Genomic DNA, 18,595 nt, shown 5'->3' with positions numbered 1-18,595 from the left:
CTATGGGGCCACCGGTTCAGATAGCCAAACCGGAGGTAAAGAATCGACATATAGCATAGCTGAAGGAGAACTCCTCGCACCACGTGCAAGCTTGTCCGCCATTGTGTTTTGTGCCCTTGAGATATATCTGATCGTGAAGTTGGGGAAGAAAGTCTTACTTCGGCAGAATTCTTCCATGTGTGTAGCGAACGCCGGCCATTCTTCAGGTGAGGACACCATCTTCACCAATTGAGAAAAATCCGTCACAAATACTACATCTGAGAACTGCAGGGTCTTCATGCACTCCATTGCCCAAATCAGAGCTTCACATTCAGCATGTAAAGGTGATAGGCTACGTCGAAGGTTCATTGCGCCCATCATTACGTCCTCTGAGTTTATCTTTTGGCAATACCAGCCCTGGCCTGTAAAAGCATCATGTTCTCTCCACGCCCCATCAATGTAGCAAACTCGAGAGGACCCCAATGTCTGCCAACTCCCATCTGTCGGTGGAAACCCCTGATTCTCTTGTACCAAGAGTTGGGCTTCAGCCCAAAGTGATCCTTCAACATCCGCTCTGCGCAAAATTTCTTGAGGACTTACAGTCCTATTATTATGAATTTTGTCATTCCTATTTTTCCATATATACCACATAATCCATGGAAAATACTCCGAATCAACATCCGTTGGAAGTCTCCAAAAAAGATGATCCAGACTAGTAAAAACGGAGGAAGATGGAAAGATTCCGGGAGGGGAAGGGATTCGGGATAAAGCCCATGTTTGAAGTGCTGGTGGACATTCAAAAATAACGTGATAGATGGATTCCTCTTCTGCCCCACAAATACCACACCGGAGATCACACTCTATACCACGAGCCTTCAGATTTTTGGATACTGGTAGTGTCCCAGATAAAATTTGCCATACAAAGTGTCTTAGTTTCGGAGAACATTTTAGTTTCCAAGAATGCGCCAAAAAGGGTTTAACATTAGGTCCATAACTTAACACTCGTGGACCCCGATCCGGGTATAAGGATCCTGGTTTTGGACTATCTTAAAGAATAATTAATGTGACCTCCTAAAATAAGATTTTGTTAAATTCACGAACAGAGTAATATATGATATCCTTTTTTTTCTCGATCTCAGTCGTATCGTATATAAGAGAGACTCCATGCATGGTATATATTAATTTGTTGGCATTCAAGAAAACTTTAAAAATGGTTCGATCCTTTATTCAGATTCTGCATTACTGCCTTCGTTCCTCCGCGTCGCTCCTTTTACGTTAGCAAACAAAACGGACGTAACTATCCGTAAGGACCGTAACCCACACTCCAAAACACATAAGATGCCTTTGTTTTGTTTTTAAGAATCCAAACTATATATGTTTTGTCTAGATCAATGATCTATTATTTCGTAAATTATATTGTGACACGTATCAAGATCTGTTTGGATTTAACAAGAAAACAGATATTTATATATATATAGTTAATTGTCAAATTCGTTACAAGAAAATAATTGTCAAACATAGAGCATCTTTCTATATATATTTTTATTTTTGAGACATAGCATCTGATATGTTTAGGGTTTAGATATAGTTTGCTGATGTCGTGCTACAAAACAAAAATGGTATTGTGAAATATAAATAAATCAAGCTGTGTTGGTTCAAGTGGTAAACGAGTTCCACTCGAACTTCTGTCTATATGTTTTAATTGGAATAACGCGTATCCGAATGTAAGATTTTATAGAATTAGTCTTAAGTAGATCTCCACAATTATCAATATATATTATATATATATGAATAATCTAGGATATTCCCGACGTATGAAAAAACTTAGACTAATTAATTTTCAAAGTGAGGTAAAGTCTACATATAGATTTTCTCTGGATATTTAAATATGCTGATGTATTCATATCCGCATGATCACATGATAAAGTGTAGCAGAATAATTTTAGACCTAAGTTGTTTTATAATCTAAAACTTGCTTATCTCTGAACCACCGTCGTGTGGTTAAATATATAATATAATTTAGAATCTCTAGTATTGGCCTTATTTGTAATGAATTAAACCGAAACCTCACATATTCGATCTGATTTATTCTAATACACATGGAAGACATTTTTTAATTATCTATGTAAGCCAATAAACAAAATTATATTCTATTATTCCTAAGATCATTGTTACCATGCAAAATGTTGGTGGTTTAATGGTGTTGTAAATGTTGTTCACTACAAGAAAACATCAAAGATTCTGAGGGAAAAAATCGTCGGAATTTCGTCGGAATATCGTTATTCCGACGACATACCGACGAAACACGTCGTCGGAAATAATTCCTCGGAATTTATTTTTTCCTCGGAAATCCCTCGGAATTTTCCGTCGGAATTCCGAGGAAATAAATTTCCGAGGAAATTCCGAGGATCACTAGTTTGTCGGAAATGTCCTCGGAATATACCGAGGGAGAACTTCGTCGGTATAATTCCTCGGAAGTTCATCGATCGATGCGTTTTTGGACATATATACATCGATCGATAGGAGTATACCGACGGACATTTTCCTCGGAAAATTCTGAGGAACTTTTCCCTCGGTATATACCGAGGGACCAGTTCCTCGGAATTTTCCGAGGGACGGCTCCCTCGGAATTTTCCGAGGGATATGTCCCTCGGAATATACCGAGGGAAAAGTTCCTCAGAATAAACAGAGGAACCTGTCCCTCGGTATAGCCCGAACGTTTTTTAAAAAACGCATCGATCGATCAAGTGAAAAATATAATTAATTTCTTCGGAATGTAAAAAATATTAATTTTTTTAAAAAGATAAAATTTCTGAAATTTAAATTCGGAAATATGAAATTAAAAGTAAAATTGAAATCATATTAATTAATATTCAAAGTTTCACAAATAAAAATAAAACATTCCGAGTTTGTGGAAAAAAAAAAAACTACGGGTCTGGCACGTCCGGGAACACCTCGTTCGGGTACATCCTCTGCATCATCTCCATCATTTGCTGGTTCAGCCTCCTCTGTGCCTCATAGCCCGCCTGTTGAGCCGCCATCTGGGTCTCTAACAAAGATATACGATCATCTTTGTCCTTCAACTGGGCCGTAAGTACTTCTGGATCAACGAAGGGCGGTGGTGCAGAAGAAGGGGGAACCGACCGGGTGCGACGACCCAAACCGACCAAACGTCCCTTCTTCTTTGGAACCGACTGAATAGAAAAAAGCCAAATTTAGAAATTTAAACCAAGAAATAAATGAATTGAACTTTTAAAAACAAAGAACTTACGGATTCAACGATTTCGTTGATTCGAAACCGGGACAAGTTGGTCGAAGCCGTCGAAGCGTCATCCTCGGTTTGAAGCTGAGACACTTCGTCTACCACCTGAGTTTGGACCAGGTCGACCACGTCCCTCACAAGACCGTCATCAATCTGGCCGGTCTTCTTGTTGGTATACGCCCTCCTCATTAGGGCGAGATCATCAACCGGCTCGCCATCATTTTCTTCCGCCTTGAAAAAAAACATAAATTAAAGAAACATTAGAAATTAGAAGAAATGCACAATAAATTTAAATTCTGAAACTCAAATAATTGAAGAAAAAGCGGTTGAACTTACCATGCGATCTCCGAGAGTGGCAATAGATTGAGCACCCAAGTTATGCTTGTAGATGCCCTTCCCTTTACGGTCGCTCTTGCGGTTGGTGGAGTTGGTGGAAGAAGTTTCTTTCGTCTCTTCCTTATCCCAATGCGCACACAACTCCTTCCAGACCGTGTCGTTCATCGACTTTGGGACCTTTTAATAAAAAAAAAAGAAAAATTTAATAAATTAAAAAATAGTTTAATAAATTAAAAAATGGTTTAATAAATTAAATCGAACCTTATTGATTTCCCACTTCTTCTTCCACTCGTGGATCTGCTTCCCATAGTTGTCCATTACTTTATGGACGAAGTGGTGATAGATAAAGAGCGTCTCATCGGAATTCCAGTTGAACTCTTGCTGAAAAAAAACACAATTAGTAGAAAATTTATATTAAAGATTAAAAATATAAGTAAAAAATTAGAATACTTACCGCAAACTGACGAAACCACAGAACCTGCTTGTCGGTTGGGAAGTGAGTGAAAGTCGGATGTCCACTGTCGAGGGCCGAGTACATCATACGGTTGATCCATGCGCTGATCCCGTTCCCGGATCGGTTGAACCTTAGTAAAAGAACAAACGGTTAATAATGAATCCAAATTTAAAGAAAAAAAAATGTTTAATTACCATGTTTGACCCCGTCCATGTGGATACGGAGTGAGATACGGAAGATGGTCACGACCGGGCTGTTGAACCAACTCCGCAACACGCATCACTCCCGGAGGACCCGGATGAACAGGAGCGGATGCAGCAGCGGGAGCGAGAGGAGCAGGAGCGGGTGCAGCAGAGGGAAATGTATGGTTGGAGCTGTGGGGCGAAGGGGAATCCTGAAAATAGCTGGAATCCCGAGACTGGCTCCACGACCACGACGCTGTCGAGGCCGGGTCTGATCATCATGAGACCTGTAAATTTAAAAAATATATTTAATAAATACAGAAATATATAAATTAATTTTTTTTTAAAAAAAATTCCCAAATAATTTAATCACAAAAAAAGATTTATATATATTTAAAATTTTTAATAAATATATAAAAATAGTTCTAATAAACAAAAAATAGTTGTAATAAATAAAAATAGTTTAATAATTACAAAAAAATAGTTTTAATAATATATATATATTAAAAATATTTTTAAATCCCAAATAATAGTTTTTAATCACAAAAAAAGTTTTATAGATATTTAAAATGTTTTGTAAAATCCAAAAAATTGAATTTATAAAGAATTTTTTTTTTGTAAAGTCCAAAAAATCGAATTTATATAGAAAAATCGTTTTGTAAAATACAAAAATCGATTTTATATACAAAAATCGATTTTATAAATAGAAAAAAAAAATTATACAAAAATTCTAAATCAATTCAACAAAACAAATCATTCAACCAAATCACAATTCTAAACCTATTATACAACCAAATCACAATCCTAACCAATCACCTTAACAAAAATCTATCAAAACTACACAAAAACCTAACAAATAGAACCTAAGAGAGTGGGATAGGGTCCTTACATGATTTGTGTAAGAAAAGGGAGAGATCGCCGGAGATATCGTCGGATTTCAGGGGGAAATCGCCGGAGAAAAAAGAGAGGAGTCGCGCAGAGGAAAAAGAAAGAAATGGGGAAGAAAAAGTGGCTCGTGGTTATAAAACCTAGGGTCCGACGGATATTATCCGTCGGAATTCCGTCGGAATTCTAATTTCAATTTTCGCGAAATATTTGCCCGGTAAAATGAAAATATTCCGAGGAAATTCCGACGGATAGTAAAATATCCGTCGGAATTTCCTTGGAATATTCCGAGGAAATACCGAGGAACTAGTGTTTGGGGTTTCAAAACATCAATTTTTTTTGCCGTATTTCATTTCTTATACAATTGTAATGCATACCATTGAGGATTCTTTGTATAGATGAGCATAAACCATGAAATAAAAAATTTCAAAACTAATTGAAAGTATTCCCTTTACCGTTCATTAAAAGGTATAAGTGTTTGTCTTATGTTGCGAGATTTCGTTCATACAATCGGAAAAGTGTTAATTATACGGTAAGGAACAAATTTTTGTCTTCATAATGAACGTAAGACACTTAATAAGGGTTATATAGGTGTTATTCAAACGGCAAAACGTTGTTTTCTGTTTAAAAACCCTATTTCCTCGGAATTTCCTCGGATTATTCCGAGGGAACTCCGAGGAAACCCTCTTCTTCCTCGGAATATCCTCGGAATATTCCGAGGAAATTCCGAGGAACTAGTGTTTGGGGTTTCAAAACGTAATTTTTTTTAAATAAACGCATCGATCGATGCGTTTTTGAACAAAAACAAATCGATCGATTACAAAGATGGACCGGGCCGTAAGATTGTGATCGATCGATGAGAGTATCCCATCGATCGATCGAGAATCTCAATTGTTCCTCGGAATGTCCTCGGAAAATCTTGTATGTTTTTTTAAAAACGCATCGATCGATGCGTTTTTGAACAAAAACAAATCGATCGATTACAAAGATGGACCGGGCCGTAAGATTGTGATCGATCGATGAGAGTATCCCATCGATCGATCGAGAATCTCAATTTTTCCTCGGAATGTCCTCGGAAAATCTTGTATGTTTTTTTAAAAACGCATCGATCGATGCGTTTCTGAACAAAAACAAATCGATCGATTACAAAGATGGACCGGGCCGTAAGATTGTGATCGATCGATGAGAGTATCCCATCGATCGATCGAGAATCTCAATTTTTCCTCGGAATGTCCTCGGAAAATCTTGTATGTTTTTTTTAAAACGCATCGATCGATGCGTTTCTGAACAAAAAGAAATCGATCGATTACAAAGATGGACCGGGCCGTAAGATTGTGATCGATCGATGCGTTATAGAACAAAAACGCATCGATCGATGCGTGTTCGGAAAACAGAATTATAAGGCAAAACCCGACCTTTTCTGGATCTAAACCTTAGAACTCTCATCCCCTCCGATTTCCCCTATAATTCGCCCCCCCTTTCTCTCTCTATAATCATCCGATTTGAACAATTTTGGGCTCCATTCCACTTGATTTTTCGAGCTCTACCTGATTCCTACACTCGTCTTCACCCTAAGACAGGTATACTCCGCGAATCTCCACATTCTGAAATCCTGTTCTTGAGCAATTTTTTGGGTTTTGTGAATTTCTTATTTCCGTGTTGATTCCTTGATCAAATATGCATGAAACAGATGTTTAAACATGGAATATAACACAATTGTCTGTGATCAACGAGTTTGGAACAGGATTTGAGATGATTTAGGGATTGAGAATTTTTTTCAATTTGGTTTTTTTTTTTATCACAACTCGATTTCGCTTTTCATTTTCATGTTGCTTTGAGTTCTTAATTGATTATAACCATGTTGAGAGCAATGATTCTATTTTGTAGAGAATGAAGCGCACGAAAATGTCAGCAAAGAAGAACACACAAGAAGAGGGTTCGTCTCAGCGAGAGAAGCAAAGGCCAAAGAAGTGGGATAAGTCTGATACCACCCACTACAACAACATGAAGAAGGTAGCCGTTCCGGCTACACAACTAGCATGTCCTGAGACGATGACAATATTGGGAATCCAAGCAGACATTGAAGGACTGTTCCAGAACATGGGTCTAGGCCAACTATGCAACCTCAACGAACCCACTTATCCGGAGTTGGTACGCCAGTTCATAGCATCCGCATACGTCACCCGTCCCGATGATAGCCATCAGGAAGGTTTTCTGGCATTCGTAGTGCAGAAAGTATACTATGAGGTATCTTTCACAGACCTCTGCAGACTATTTGGATTGAGTGCAGGGGAGAGGACATCTGGTCTTTATTGGACTTCAGAGCTGTTGAACTTCTGGGAAACGATTGGCACAGGGGTTTATAGATCTTCTCAGGCAAAGGAGTCACTTATCCGGAGCCCAGTACTGAGATATGCCACACGCCTCATTGGCTCATTGCTATACGGGACAACCACAGCCGCATCAGTCACGCAATGGGAGTTGTGCCTCCTGTACCAAGGTGTGAGGCATTTGCTACCGGCATTTGGAAACTCTACATTCCCACCTGCTACTGCCTTCAACATGGGAGCGGTGCTGGCCGCAAACTTAGCAGGATACAAGGGGAAAGTAACCAAAAAAAAGAGCAATGCATGTGGATTTGGTGCAGTGATTACTCGGTTCCTTAGACATGTGGGTGTAGACTGCAAGAACCAGGAGGTAGCACTGGACAGATCGAACAACATTGCTTGGAACTACCTGGATGTCATTTCTCTAGTAAGTAAGGAGTTCATAGCTGGTCCCCACTCGAGGATCCATCGGGATGGTCCTTACGTCTACGTATTCCAGGACCGAGCGAAGAAAACACTCTACTGCCACCTACCTCAGATCGGTCTCACTTCTCTACTTTCAGAGGCTGCAGTTGAGTTCCTACCCCCTGCTACCGCACTAGTAGACAAGCCATCCTTCTTCACGCCAAAATATCAGACCAAAGGCAAGGGCGTGGTTGATGAAGAAGGAGAAGATGAGGCTGCACAAGCCATTCCAGATGATTCACAACCCCATCAGCTACTCCCATCAGACTCCAGCCAGTACAAGCTGCAAGAGCTTCCACCGAACGCCACTTCGCGCCAGCAACAACATTGGAGAGATCAGAGCATAAAGACAAACAACGACATGCTACACAAGATCTGGGCTGCCATTTCACGTATCAGGCCGTGTCGTTGCCAAAAGGATGATGTAGTTCATCGGGACAACTCTCCATCCACCTCTGGTTCGGGTTCGAGTGGTACACACAGGGTAAGAAAGAGGTCCAAGAGACCCAACGATGCAGGAACATCTGGAGCAGGAGACGAGGAGTAGGAGCTATCACCGGCTATTTTATTTTCTTTTCTATTCTAACGTTTTATGGTCTTATTTTCTGTTAATTTTGAACTGAGTTTTTTTTTGGGTTTCTTAATTATGAGTTCGTATTTCTTTTACATGGTTTCTTCGTTTTATTTGGTTGTGTTCTGAGTAGTTTTTAATTCGTATTCAGCTTTGCCTTGCTAGATAAACCAAATAACTATTATCCGAGGAAAGAGGTTATATCAAGTGTTCCTCGGAATTTCCTCGGTATTTCTTTAAAAATAAAAATAAATAAGTTCAATGGTAGTCTGTTTCCGAGTCATCATCACCAGATGAATCTGAATCTGGATCTTCGTGAAACTCTCCAATCACTGGTTCATCCTCTACGTGAACGACGGCTTCCTCTCCAAAGTCGGTTAAATCGACTACAAGGCCAACTCCAGCTAAATCTTCTGCTGCACTTAAGTTGCCGGATGTGCTTGGTTGTAGTGGGTCTTCCAGCTCAAAACTTCCCTGAACTCGGCCTCTCGGGTTGAGTCTTGTAACAGTAACCCATGGATCATCTCTGTTCCTTACCCGGGGGTACTTGATATAACAAACCTGTAACATTTAGAAAAATTATAAATTAATACACATGATGATGAATCATTCTGAATAATTAACATTTAATTACCTGATCGGCCTGAGAAGCAAGAATGAAAGGATCATAATATTGCAGCTTTCGCCTCGAATTTACTGATGTAACACCAAATGCATTTGTTCTCACACCTCGATCTGGGGTGTTGTCGTGCCAATCACAATAGAAAACAGTACAGCGCAATCCAACCATGCCCAAATACTTAATTTCCAAAATCTCATGTATGTGTCCGTAGTATACATCATCTCCTGATGCAGAACAAACGCCAGCATCATAAGTCGTACTCGAACGTCTCCTCTTCTGAGTTGTGAATGCATATCCTCGAGTACAAAATCTCGGATATGACTTCACAACAAAGTTTGGTCCAACGACCATCTCACGTATCCAATCGTCAAATGTTTCACCTCTGGCCAAACCAGCAGACACCTATTAATAGCACATATATATATATATATATTATATCAATAAATGTGAATTAGTATAAATATGTGATAAAATATATTTTAATTTGTTTAAAGCACTCACATAAGTAAACATCCATCCACTAAATTCTCTCTGCTTCATTTCTTCTAGTTCGTCCTCTGTGGCGTATCTATACTCGAACCGCTTTTCTCCCATGAAAATCCTGTATATGATGACAATAATGTAATTAATTAAGATTTAAATTTCAACTTGTTAAAATAAAAATTTGTAAGCTCATTTATTTACCTCTCATATTGAAGAACGTCTTCGCAGTTGGTGAGCAAATATGTTTGCAAATGACTGCGCTCCTGCTCAGTAAGTCGACGGTCCTTTGGTTTTCCGCTAAGTCGTCCAACATCTGTGAAAATGTCTAGAACCGTAACATGATATGCTGCCCGTTCGCCTCTATCATCATGCCGAGCAGGTCTTCTGTTTTTGGTCTGAACTTCTGCTGGAAAGTAGTACTCGGCAAAGTTTGAAGTTTCTTCATTGATCATCTGTGCGACTATAGAACCTTCCACCCTACTTAAATTTTTCACCATCTTCTTCAAATGGAACATATACCGCTCATACAGATACATCCATCTATACTGCACAGGACCACCAAGTTCCAATTCTCTTGCCAGGTGAATAACAAGAAGCTCCATAACATCAAAAAATGAGGGAGGAAATATCTTCTCAAGGTTGCACTGAATCACGGCTATGTTAGTCTTCAAATTTTCAATACCTTCAAGAGTCACTGATCTCGTGCATAAATCGCGGAAGAAACCACTTATCCCTGCAATTGCTTCATGAACATTTCGTGGTAATAGTTCCTTGAAGGCGAACGGAAGGAGGCGCTGCATCATTACATGGCAATCGTGGCTTTTCAAGCCAGTAAACTTTCCTTCCTTTCTGTCGATACAGTTACGCAAATTTGATGCGTAACCGTCTGGAAATTCCACATCGTTTGAAATCCAATCAAATAACGCATCTTTTCCCGCTGCATCAAGTCGGTATATGGGAAAAGGAGCCCTACCATTTTCATCAACATGAAGTTCTGAACGAGCACATATATCGACTAAATCCAGTCTTGACTTCAAATTATCCTTTGTTTTACCTTGAACATTAAGGATCGTGTTCATGAGATTGTCAAAAAAGTTCTTCTCAATATGCATGACATCTAAATTATGCCTTAGCAGATGATCCTCCCAGTATGGCAGATCCCAGAAAATACTTTTTTTGTGCCAGTTATGTAGTTCTCCAACAGCATCTACCGGAAAACGCTCATGTCCACCGACTTCTGGCGTCCTTTCTGCACCAAAATCTCTTAGTTGTGGTGTGATCCTGATCAGGATTGGAATCAATGGATTGAAGCCAATGTATGGGTCAGCTATACCACAGATCATGGTGCAGTTTAATGGACAGTATCATACTCTTATTGGCATGATCTATGAGGTTCTGGATAGAGAGAAGAGAAGAACTGTTGGTACTGCCTTGAAACGACTTGAACAAAGAGGATTCAACCAACTGAGCTTAACAGGAGCTATGGAGACCATTCACCTCGTCCAAATATGTATGGAGAACAAGAAAAACATGTCAGGAAGTTTCTGGGTTGGGCTATATTTGGATCTAGGCGAAATAAGGCTTTTTCGGTCCAAAAAGAGAGTTGCAGCCAGAATCTTGATCCACTTGCTTTCTAGCTGGCCTAACAGGACGTGGAGGATCTAAAGCTCATTAGGAGACACTCCAAATCAAGTTCAAGTCGTGGCCCATCATAAACCAAAGAAGAACCAGCTTGTTGGTTTAATTTAATTACTTTGTAAGGGCTTTGGTTATTGGGCTTTCATTTAATTTAAACCAAAGACAATTAGGATTTTAAATAAACCAATTTCGTGGGTTTAGGATTAGAATTAGAATTAGAATTAGAATTAAACCATCTTGGTTTACTTCTAGGGTTTTCTGTCGATTTCTTTAAGACATGAGGGAGGCAGCTTTGCTTTCTCAACTTTTGAATCTAAGAATTTTCCAGCAGCTTTGCTTGCTTTATCTCTTGCTTTCTCTGTTCAGCTTAAGGAACATTGATCTCACTTAAAGGAAGGAATTCTTTGTGAATCTCATCTTAGACAATACAAGGTGATCTTGTGTCTTTGAGTAGCAAAACAGCTTCTGAGCAATCCATAGCTCTTTAGCAAAGTCCATCATCATCATCTATCATCTACCCACACGCCTTGATACAGATCGAGTCTTTGATTCTCTGTTTGCAAGGATTATCAAAGCATTTACCCACCTACAAGAGATCCAGGGAGTTACAGTCCTATCCAGGCTACACCAAGTTGTATCTTCAAATCTTTCCCACAAATTTCCGGAGGTGGACTGTCAAACACCCTCTTGTTCTTCGTAAACAAATTCCTACTCCTACGATATGGATGATCAGGTGGTAGGAATCTCCTGTGACAGTCAAACCAACACGTTTTCCTTCCGTGTTTTAGTTGGAAAGCATCAGTGTTATCTTGACAATATGGACATGATAGCCTTCCATGCGTTGTCCATCCAGACAACATACCATATGCTGGAAAATCACTTATTGTCCACATTAGTACTGCCCGCATTTGAAAGTTTTCTTTACACGAAACATCGTATGTTTCAGCACCTTGAGCCCATAGTTGTTGCAACTCATATATTAGTGGCTGAAGAAACACATCAAGTGATCTCTTAGGATGCTCTGGTCCGGGAACGAGAATCGAGAGAAACAAAAACTCTCGTCGCAAGCACAAGTTTGGGGGGAGGTTGTATGGTGTAAGAATGACGGGCCATAGAGAATATTGTCTTCCACTCTTGCCAAATGGACTAAAACCATCAGTACATAATCCAAGGTAGACATTTCTTCTCTCATACGCAAAGTCGGGATACTTTGATTGGAAATGCTTCCACGCTTTTGCATCTGAAGGATGTCTGATCTCACCATCTGTTGAGTGCTCCGCATGCCATCTCATTGGTTGCGCTGTGCGTTCAGACAGATACAACCTCTGCAACCTTTCCGTCAAAGGTAAATACCACATCCTTTTATATGGCACTGGAACTCTTCCATTCGTATCTTTATAACGAGGCTTTCCACAAAATTTGCATGTAACCCGCTGTTCATCCGCCCTCCAATAAATCATGCAGTTGTCGCTGCATACATCTATTACCTGATACGATAAACCAAGACCAGCTACGAGTTTCTGAACCTCGTAGTATGAACCAGGAGCTACATTATCCTCGGGTAGAATACCTTTTACAAAATCAGCAATCGCATCCACACAGTCTTCAGCCAAATTATAATCTGTTTTAATGCCCATCAATCTTGTAGCAGATGATAAAGCTGAATGACCATCTCTGCAACCTTCGTACAATGGTTGCTTTCCAGCATCCAACATATCATAAAATCTTCTAGCTTCTGCATTGGGTAAATCTTCCCATCTAAAATGATCATTTACCATCTGCTCAGTACCTACACCATAATCTACATCCGTTCTAATTGGTTCTTCTAATCTAACCGCTGGCTGAGGTTCGCTAGTACTACCATGTTCATAATCAGTTTCCCCATGATGATACCAAATTTTGTAACTTCGTGTAAACCCACTCAAATATAGATGAGTCCAAACATCCCACTCTTTAATAACCTTTCTATTTTTACAATTAGAGCAAGGACATCTTAACTTACCTGTTTTTGCTTCCGGTTGTCGGTGAACTAACCCCATGAATTCGGTTATACCTCGTTGGTATTCTTCCGTAAGCAATCTCGTGTTCGGATCCAAATGAGGTCGATCGATCCAAGAACGAAAATAATTTGAAGAAGACATATTTTTTATGAATCAAATTCGTGTGTAAATAGAGTAAGAGGGAGGATGAAGATATGGAGTGAATGAAGAGGAAGATGAGTGCTTGTTTATATAGATTAAATCCTGCCGACATACCGAGGAAATTCCGACGGAATTCCGACGGAAAAGGCTAGTTCGTCGGAATTTCCTCGGAATTTTGTAAAATCCCCCAACGGCTCTCCAACGGCTATAATATTTCCTTGGAATTCATCGGTTTTTTCCGAGGAACACATTGTTCCTCGGAATTTCCTCGGAATATTCCGACGGACTGAGGTTTCCTCGGAATTCCGTCGGTATATTCCGAGGAAATTCCGAGGAACCCCAATTTTGTGTTTCCTCGGAATTTCCTCGGAAATTTCTCGGTATATTCCGAGGATTTCATTTTCCGTCGGAATGTCCGTCAGAATACCGCTGTTTTCTTGTAGTGGTTGTTTTTTTGTTCAAAATTTCTTTAAATATAAATGGCCAGATTATGAGCTTACAAACTTTCAGTGGTTGACATAATACAATACTAATCTTCAACAATACTAAAGCATCTATTTTTCAAAAAAAAATAAAATACTAGAGCATCTTTTTCTGTATGCTTGTGAAAAAAAAGTTTTGTAGATTACTAGTACCAACAGTTTTTGAATCGATTCGTGTTGCTGAGTGCAAAAAGGAAAGCGATGTGTTATATTACTTTCGATCACACGAGGAACAAGATTTGTCTCTTCGTTTATAGGAATTTCAACTAAAACCAATTCTTTCTTCAAAGATTCTCTGTTTCATTTCATCTATATGCGATCCAGCTAGCTCACAGTTTTGCTATCAATTTCCCCTTCTCATTTCTTACGTCATAAACACTTGCTTTAAACTTTTAAAACCGAAAAAGGAATAAGCACTTGATTCTTGTATTTTTTTGTTTATCTACTATCAGTTGGTTCCTTAATTTTTATTAGTTACATCTGCAGCCTTATAGTTTCGTTATTTACAGATATCCACAATAAAATTATAAATTACATGTAAAGCCCTATATTGTATTTTATATCACTGAAGCTTCTTATTAGTTTTCAATAAACTTTTCATATATCCCACAAGAAGAATATTACTGTTACATAAAAAAAAAGTAGCGTAAAAGAAAAGAGTTTGAAATTTATTAGTTGAGTTAATGGGCCTCGCTGAACCTACTATAAAACTGTTGGGCCTATATTTTCATCTGCAGGGAGAACCGTCCGATTGCAATTACTTGAGAACGAAGTTAGATCATGTGCACTTTTACCGCGAATCGTGGAGAACGCATGACCGTTCGATTTGTCATATACCCGTTACGGTTTAAAGATCTGTTGATTCAGAGGAAATATATATTTCTACACTTCGTCGCCTTTCTTTTTAACGGTTTTCTCCCAAAATTTCTTCGACGATTCTTAAAATTGTTGATTGCTTATATACGTGAACCTTATATTATGGCAAATATTTTTGTATTGAATCTATTGATTATTCTATTTTCACCGTTCAAGTATGAAAGTCTCTCACTTTATCTGTCTCTGTTTTTGGTTTTCCTCCTTTTTTTTTACAGTGTACTTGCGTGAAGAAAGCCACTGTTGACAGATTCCATTAACTCTGAACAGAGTAATTTGAAACAGTTGAAGTAAGTTTCCATCTCCCTAGCTACTACTATCACCTCAAATCATTTTCAGAACCCAAGATATTAGGTAGACACTCTTGTGCTCTACCGATTCTTACATTTTGTTGTTTTGAGTTATATCAAACCCCAAAAAGATCACAGGCGTGCACTAGTCTAATAGTGTTCTGCTAGATTCTTATTTGGGGGACATTGTCGTCCCCTCGGTTGGTAGTGCATGTCTTTGGGGATGGAACTTTAGTACCCACGGCTTATTACAAAAATGACCAACGGCTTAAAAATATAATGCAAAGACTGTAAATTTGTTGGATGGATTATACGACCAATAGTTTACAATAAAGTCTTTGCTTAAGGTTACAGATATGTTGGATGGATAAAACGACCAACAATGAACAACATGTCTCTAGACAAAGGCTATGAGATTGTTGGAATGAAAAAAGCGATCAAGGGCTTAAAAACAGGTCTTTCAGACAATGATACCCACGGCTTAGAAAAATTCATAAGACAATGACTGAATTGGTCTTATTTGAAGACATTGTCCCGTCAGTTGGTAGTGCATGCGATGTTTGGGGATGGATAGTACCCACGGCTTATTACGAAAACGACCAACGGCTTTAAAATAAAGACTGTAAATTTGTTGGGTGGACTAAACGACCAACGATTTACAATAAAGTCTTTAAGCAAACACTCTGACTGTTTTGAATGGATAAAACGACCAACAAATGAACAAAATGTCTTTAGACAAAAAGGTTATGAGATTGTTGGAAGGATAAAACGATCAACAATAAATGTACCCACGGCTTTACAAAAATGACCAACGGCTTAATATTAGTCTTAAGGCAAAGACTGTAAACTTGTTGGATGGATTAAACGACCAACGGCTTAATAATAGCCTTAAGGCAAAGACCGTAAATTTGTTGGATGGATTAAACGACCATTTGCAATAAAGTCTTTAAGCAAACACTAACGATCAACAAATGAACAAAATTGTCTTTAGACAAAAGGCTATGAGAATGGTGGAAGGAAAAAGCGATCAAGGTCTTAAAAAAAGAGATCAATGATTGTACCCACGGCTTAAAAAGGTCATAAGACAATGACTGAATTGGTTCTGAACCTGTTGGATGGAAAATGACCACTGTCTTTGGATAACAATGGTACCCACAGCTTTATGAAGGGTCTTTTGAGAAAGACTGTTAATCTAAAACGGTTTCATTACCCACGGCTTATATCACTGGATAAAATTGCTACCCACAGCTTACGAAAAGTCTTTAGACAGAGACTGAACAGCTTATGAAAAGTCTTTAGACAAACAGTTACCTTATGGCTTTATGAAGAGTTTCAACACAATGTTGGTACATACGGCTTGAGAAATGTCTTTAGACAAAGACTCTGAATCTAAATAGGATTCATTGCTTTACCATGGCTCAATGAAACAAATGATTGTTTGGGGATGGAATGACATACTTTAGTACCTACGGCTTGCATAAATGACCAACGGCGTAAAGGGTTTCAAACAAAGACAAAGATTTGGACAAACAAAAGCTACGGATCTGTTTGATTGATAATGGATTCGTTACCTCACTACCCACGGCTTAAAACGACCACAACTTGAAAAGTCTTATTGAAAAGACTATGATTTTAAAAAGGCTCCTTGCTCTTTACTCTACTAAGTACCCACCGCTTTAAGAGACAAAGACTGAGTCTAGAGTATACTACTAATACCCACAGCTTTATAATGTGTCTTAAGACAAAGACTGGACCTGGACAATACACCCACAGTTAATCAAACAATGTTTGGTGACAGAAAGACAGACATATTTTAGTACCCGGCTTTACAAAAACGACCCACGGCTTACAAAAAAATGTTTTGAGACAAATACTGAATTTATTGGATGTATAAAAATGACCAACAACTTGCAAATGTCTTTATACAAAGACAAAGAATAAGGATTTGTTGGATGTATAAAAAGACCAACGGCTTACAATATGTTGGATGGATAAAACGACCAACATATCACAAAATGTCTTTAGACAAAGGCTACAATGATCCTTATAATGAGAAAGAGATGATGTTAGGAGTTTTCAAGGCTCCTAAGACAAATGTCGTAGTATAGTGATTGTCGAACCAGTTCTGAGGGATATCAAAGCAATGAGAATGCAAGTACTCACTTAATCTAAGTGCAACCAATGATTTAGATGGGTTTTAAGCTATGACTAAAACTAGAAAGCAATAACAGAATGATACTTTCTTGACTAAGGGAAAAGAGAACTCATGGGCATAGGGATTAGACCTTGGGTGATCAAGTATCGAACTAAGGATGGCAAATGATCAATCAAACTATCAACCTTAAGCCTAGACACAATTCTAAGCAAGCTCTATGTCTAGATGAATGCTCATTTGCTAACATATCTCAAACATCAAATGTCTTTGGTTGAATAATATGAAAGCAATCATTACTAACAAGTCTATTAGCTATCTTAGCACCTTTAACAACAAATGTCTTTGGCAAAGTATACTAAAAGCCTAGGAGAGTTGTCTCAGGCATTTCATCAAACACCTTTCGGGTGGGAAATGCCTATTGATCAACTTTTGAGTGGCCAACTCAGAAGATGCATTATGAATACTCTACTAGCAAGGAACAAGAAAGATCTACACTAAAACATCCTAGAACCAACCTAATCACCCTTGATCTCCCTAACCCATGAATTCAAAAGGTGATTACTCACTAATCTCCATGATTCCTCTTAAACCCATATTGGATTTCAGATTAATCATGTAGAGAAATAGATAAGAAATCAACAAGAACACAAGAACATAACAATCAAAAATCCAAGAGATGAACTTCTCTAGAGAGTTTTTGTGTATTTCTCAATAGATCCAAAGATAATCTCCTCCTGGTGGCTTACAGAGTATAAAAACATAGGTTTAGAAAATAAAAACGTGCATAATGAAATGACCAAAAGGCCCTTAAGTAAAATAGAAATCGACCCAACAATAGACGCGGAGCGACCTCAGAATGTCGCTCCGAGAGGTCGCTCTGGCCTTCAGGAGCGACCTCAGTGGATCGCTCTGAGAGGTCGCTCCGGGCTTCGCTTCGTGTCGTCTCGCCATAGAGACGCGAGCGACCTCGGGGTGTCGCTTTGGGAGGTCGCTCCGAGAGGGGTGTGAGATGCGAGCGACCTCGGTGCGTCGCTCTGGGCAAGTCGCTCCAGGGCCGATGGTCGCGAGCGACTTTGGTGCGTCGCTCCAACGGGTCGCTCTGGATCGGGAGCGACCTTGGTAGGTCGCTCTGAGAGGTCGCTCCAAGGTCATCTAAGACTGTTCGGAGTAACGAGAACGCGAGCGACTTCATGGCGTCGCTTTAGGAAGGTCCCTCTGAGAGGTGGGACACAGCGACTTCGTGATGTCGCTTTGGGAGGTCGCTCCCATGCTCTGCTCGTTTAATGATCACCTATTTCACCTCCTTTGAGCTCCAAATGTCCCCAAGAACTCCATGTGGCACTCCAATACCTAATAGAGACTCATGTATGCAAAATGCAACCTAAACATGTCTAAATCCTAATCTCTATGATGAAAATGTTTATGAATGAATGGATAAAACAATGCAAAT

General features: G+C 39.1%; 1 protein-coding gene across 1 annotated transcript; it reads right to left on the bottom strand.

The window, feature by feature from the left end:
* LOC111206852 lies at positions 1-357 on the bottom strand. Its single transcript, XM_022704277.1, has one exon. The coding sequence runs from the start codon at positions 355-357 to the stop codon at positions 1-3; it is 357 nt and encodes a 118-aa protein (XP_022559998.1).
* Between the last annotated feature and the right edge of the window lie 18,238 nt (positions 358-18,595).

The sequence above is a fragment of the Brassica napus genome, chromosome C6 (assembly GCF_020379485.1).
Source record: "Brassica napus cultivar Da-Ae chromosome C6, Da-Ae, whole genome shotgun sequence".
Taxonomy (NCBI): domain Eukaryota; kingdom Viridiplantae; phylum Streptophyta; class Magnoliopsida; order Brassicales; family Brassicaceae; genus Brassica; species Brassica napus.
Note: the sequence above shows the minus strand (reverse complement) of the source record. Positions and strands in the feature narration are given on the sequence as shown.

What these genes read in the sequence shown, in the direction of transcription:
- LOC111206852 (XM_022704277.1), bottom strand. Translation starts at nt 357, where the DNA reads ATGGGCGCAATGAACCTTCGACGTAGCCTATCACCTTTACATGCTGAA.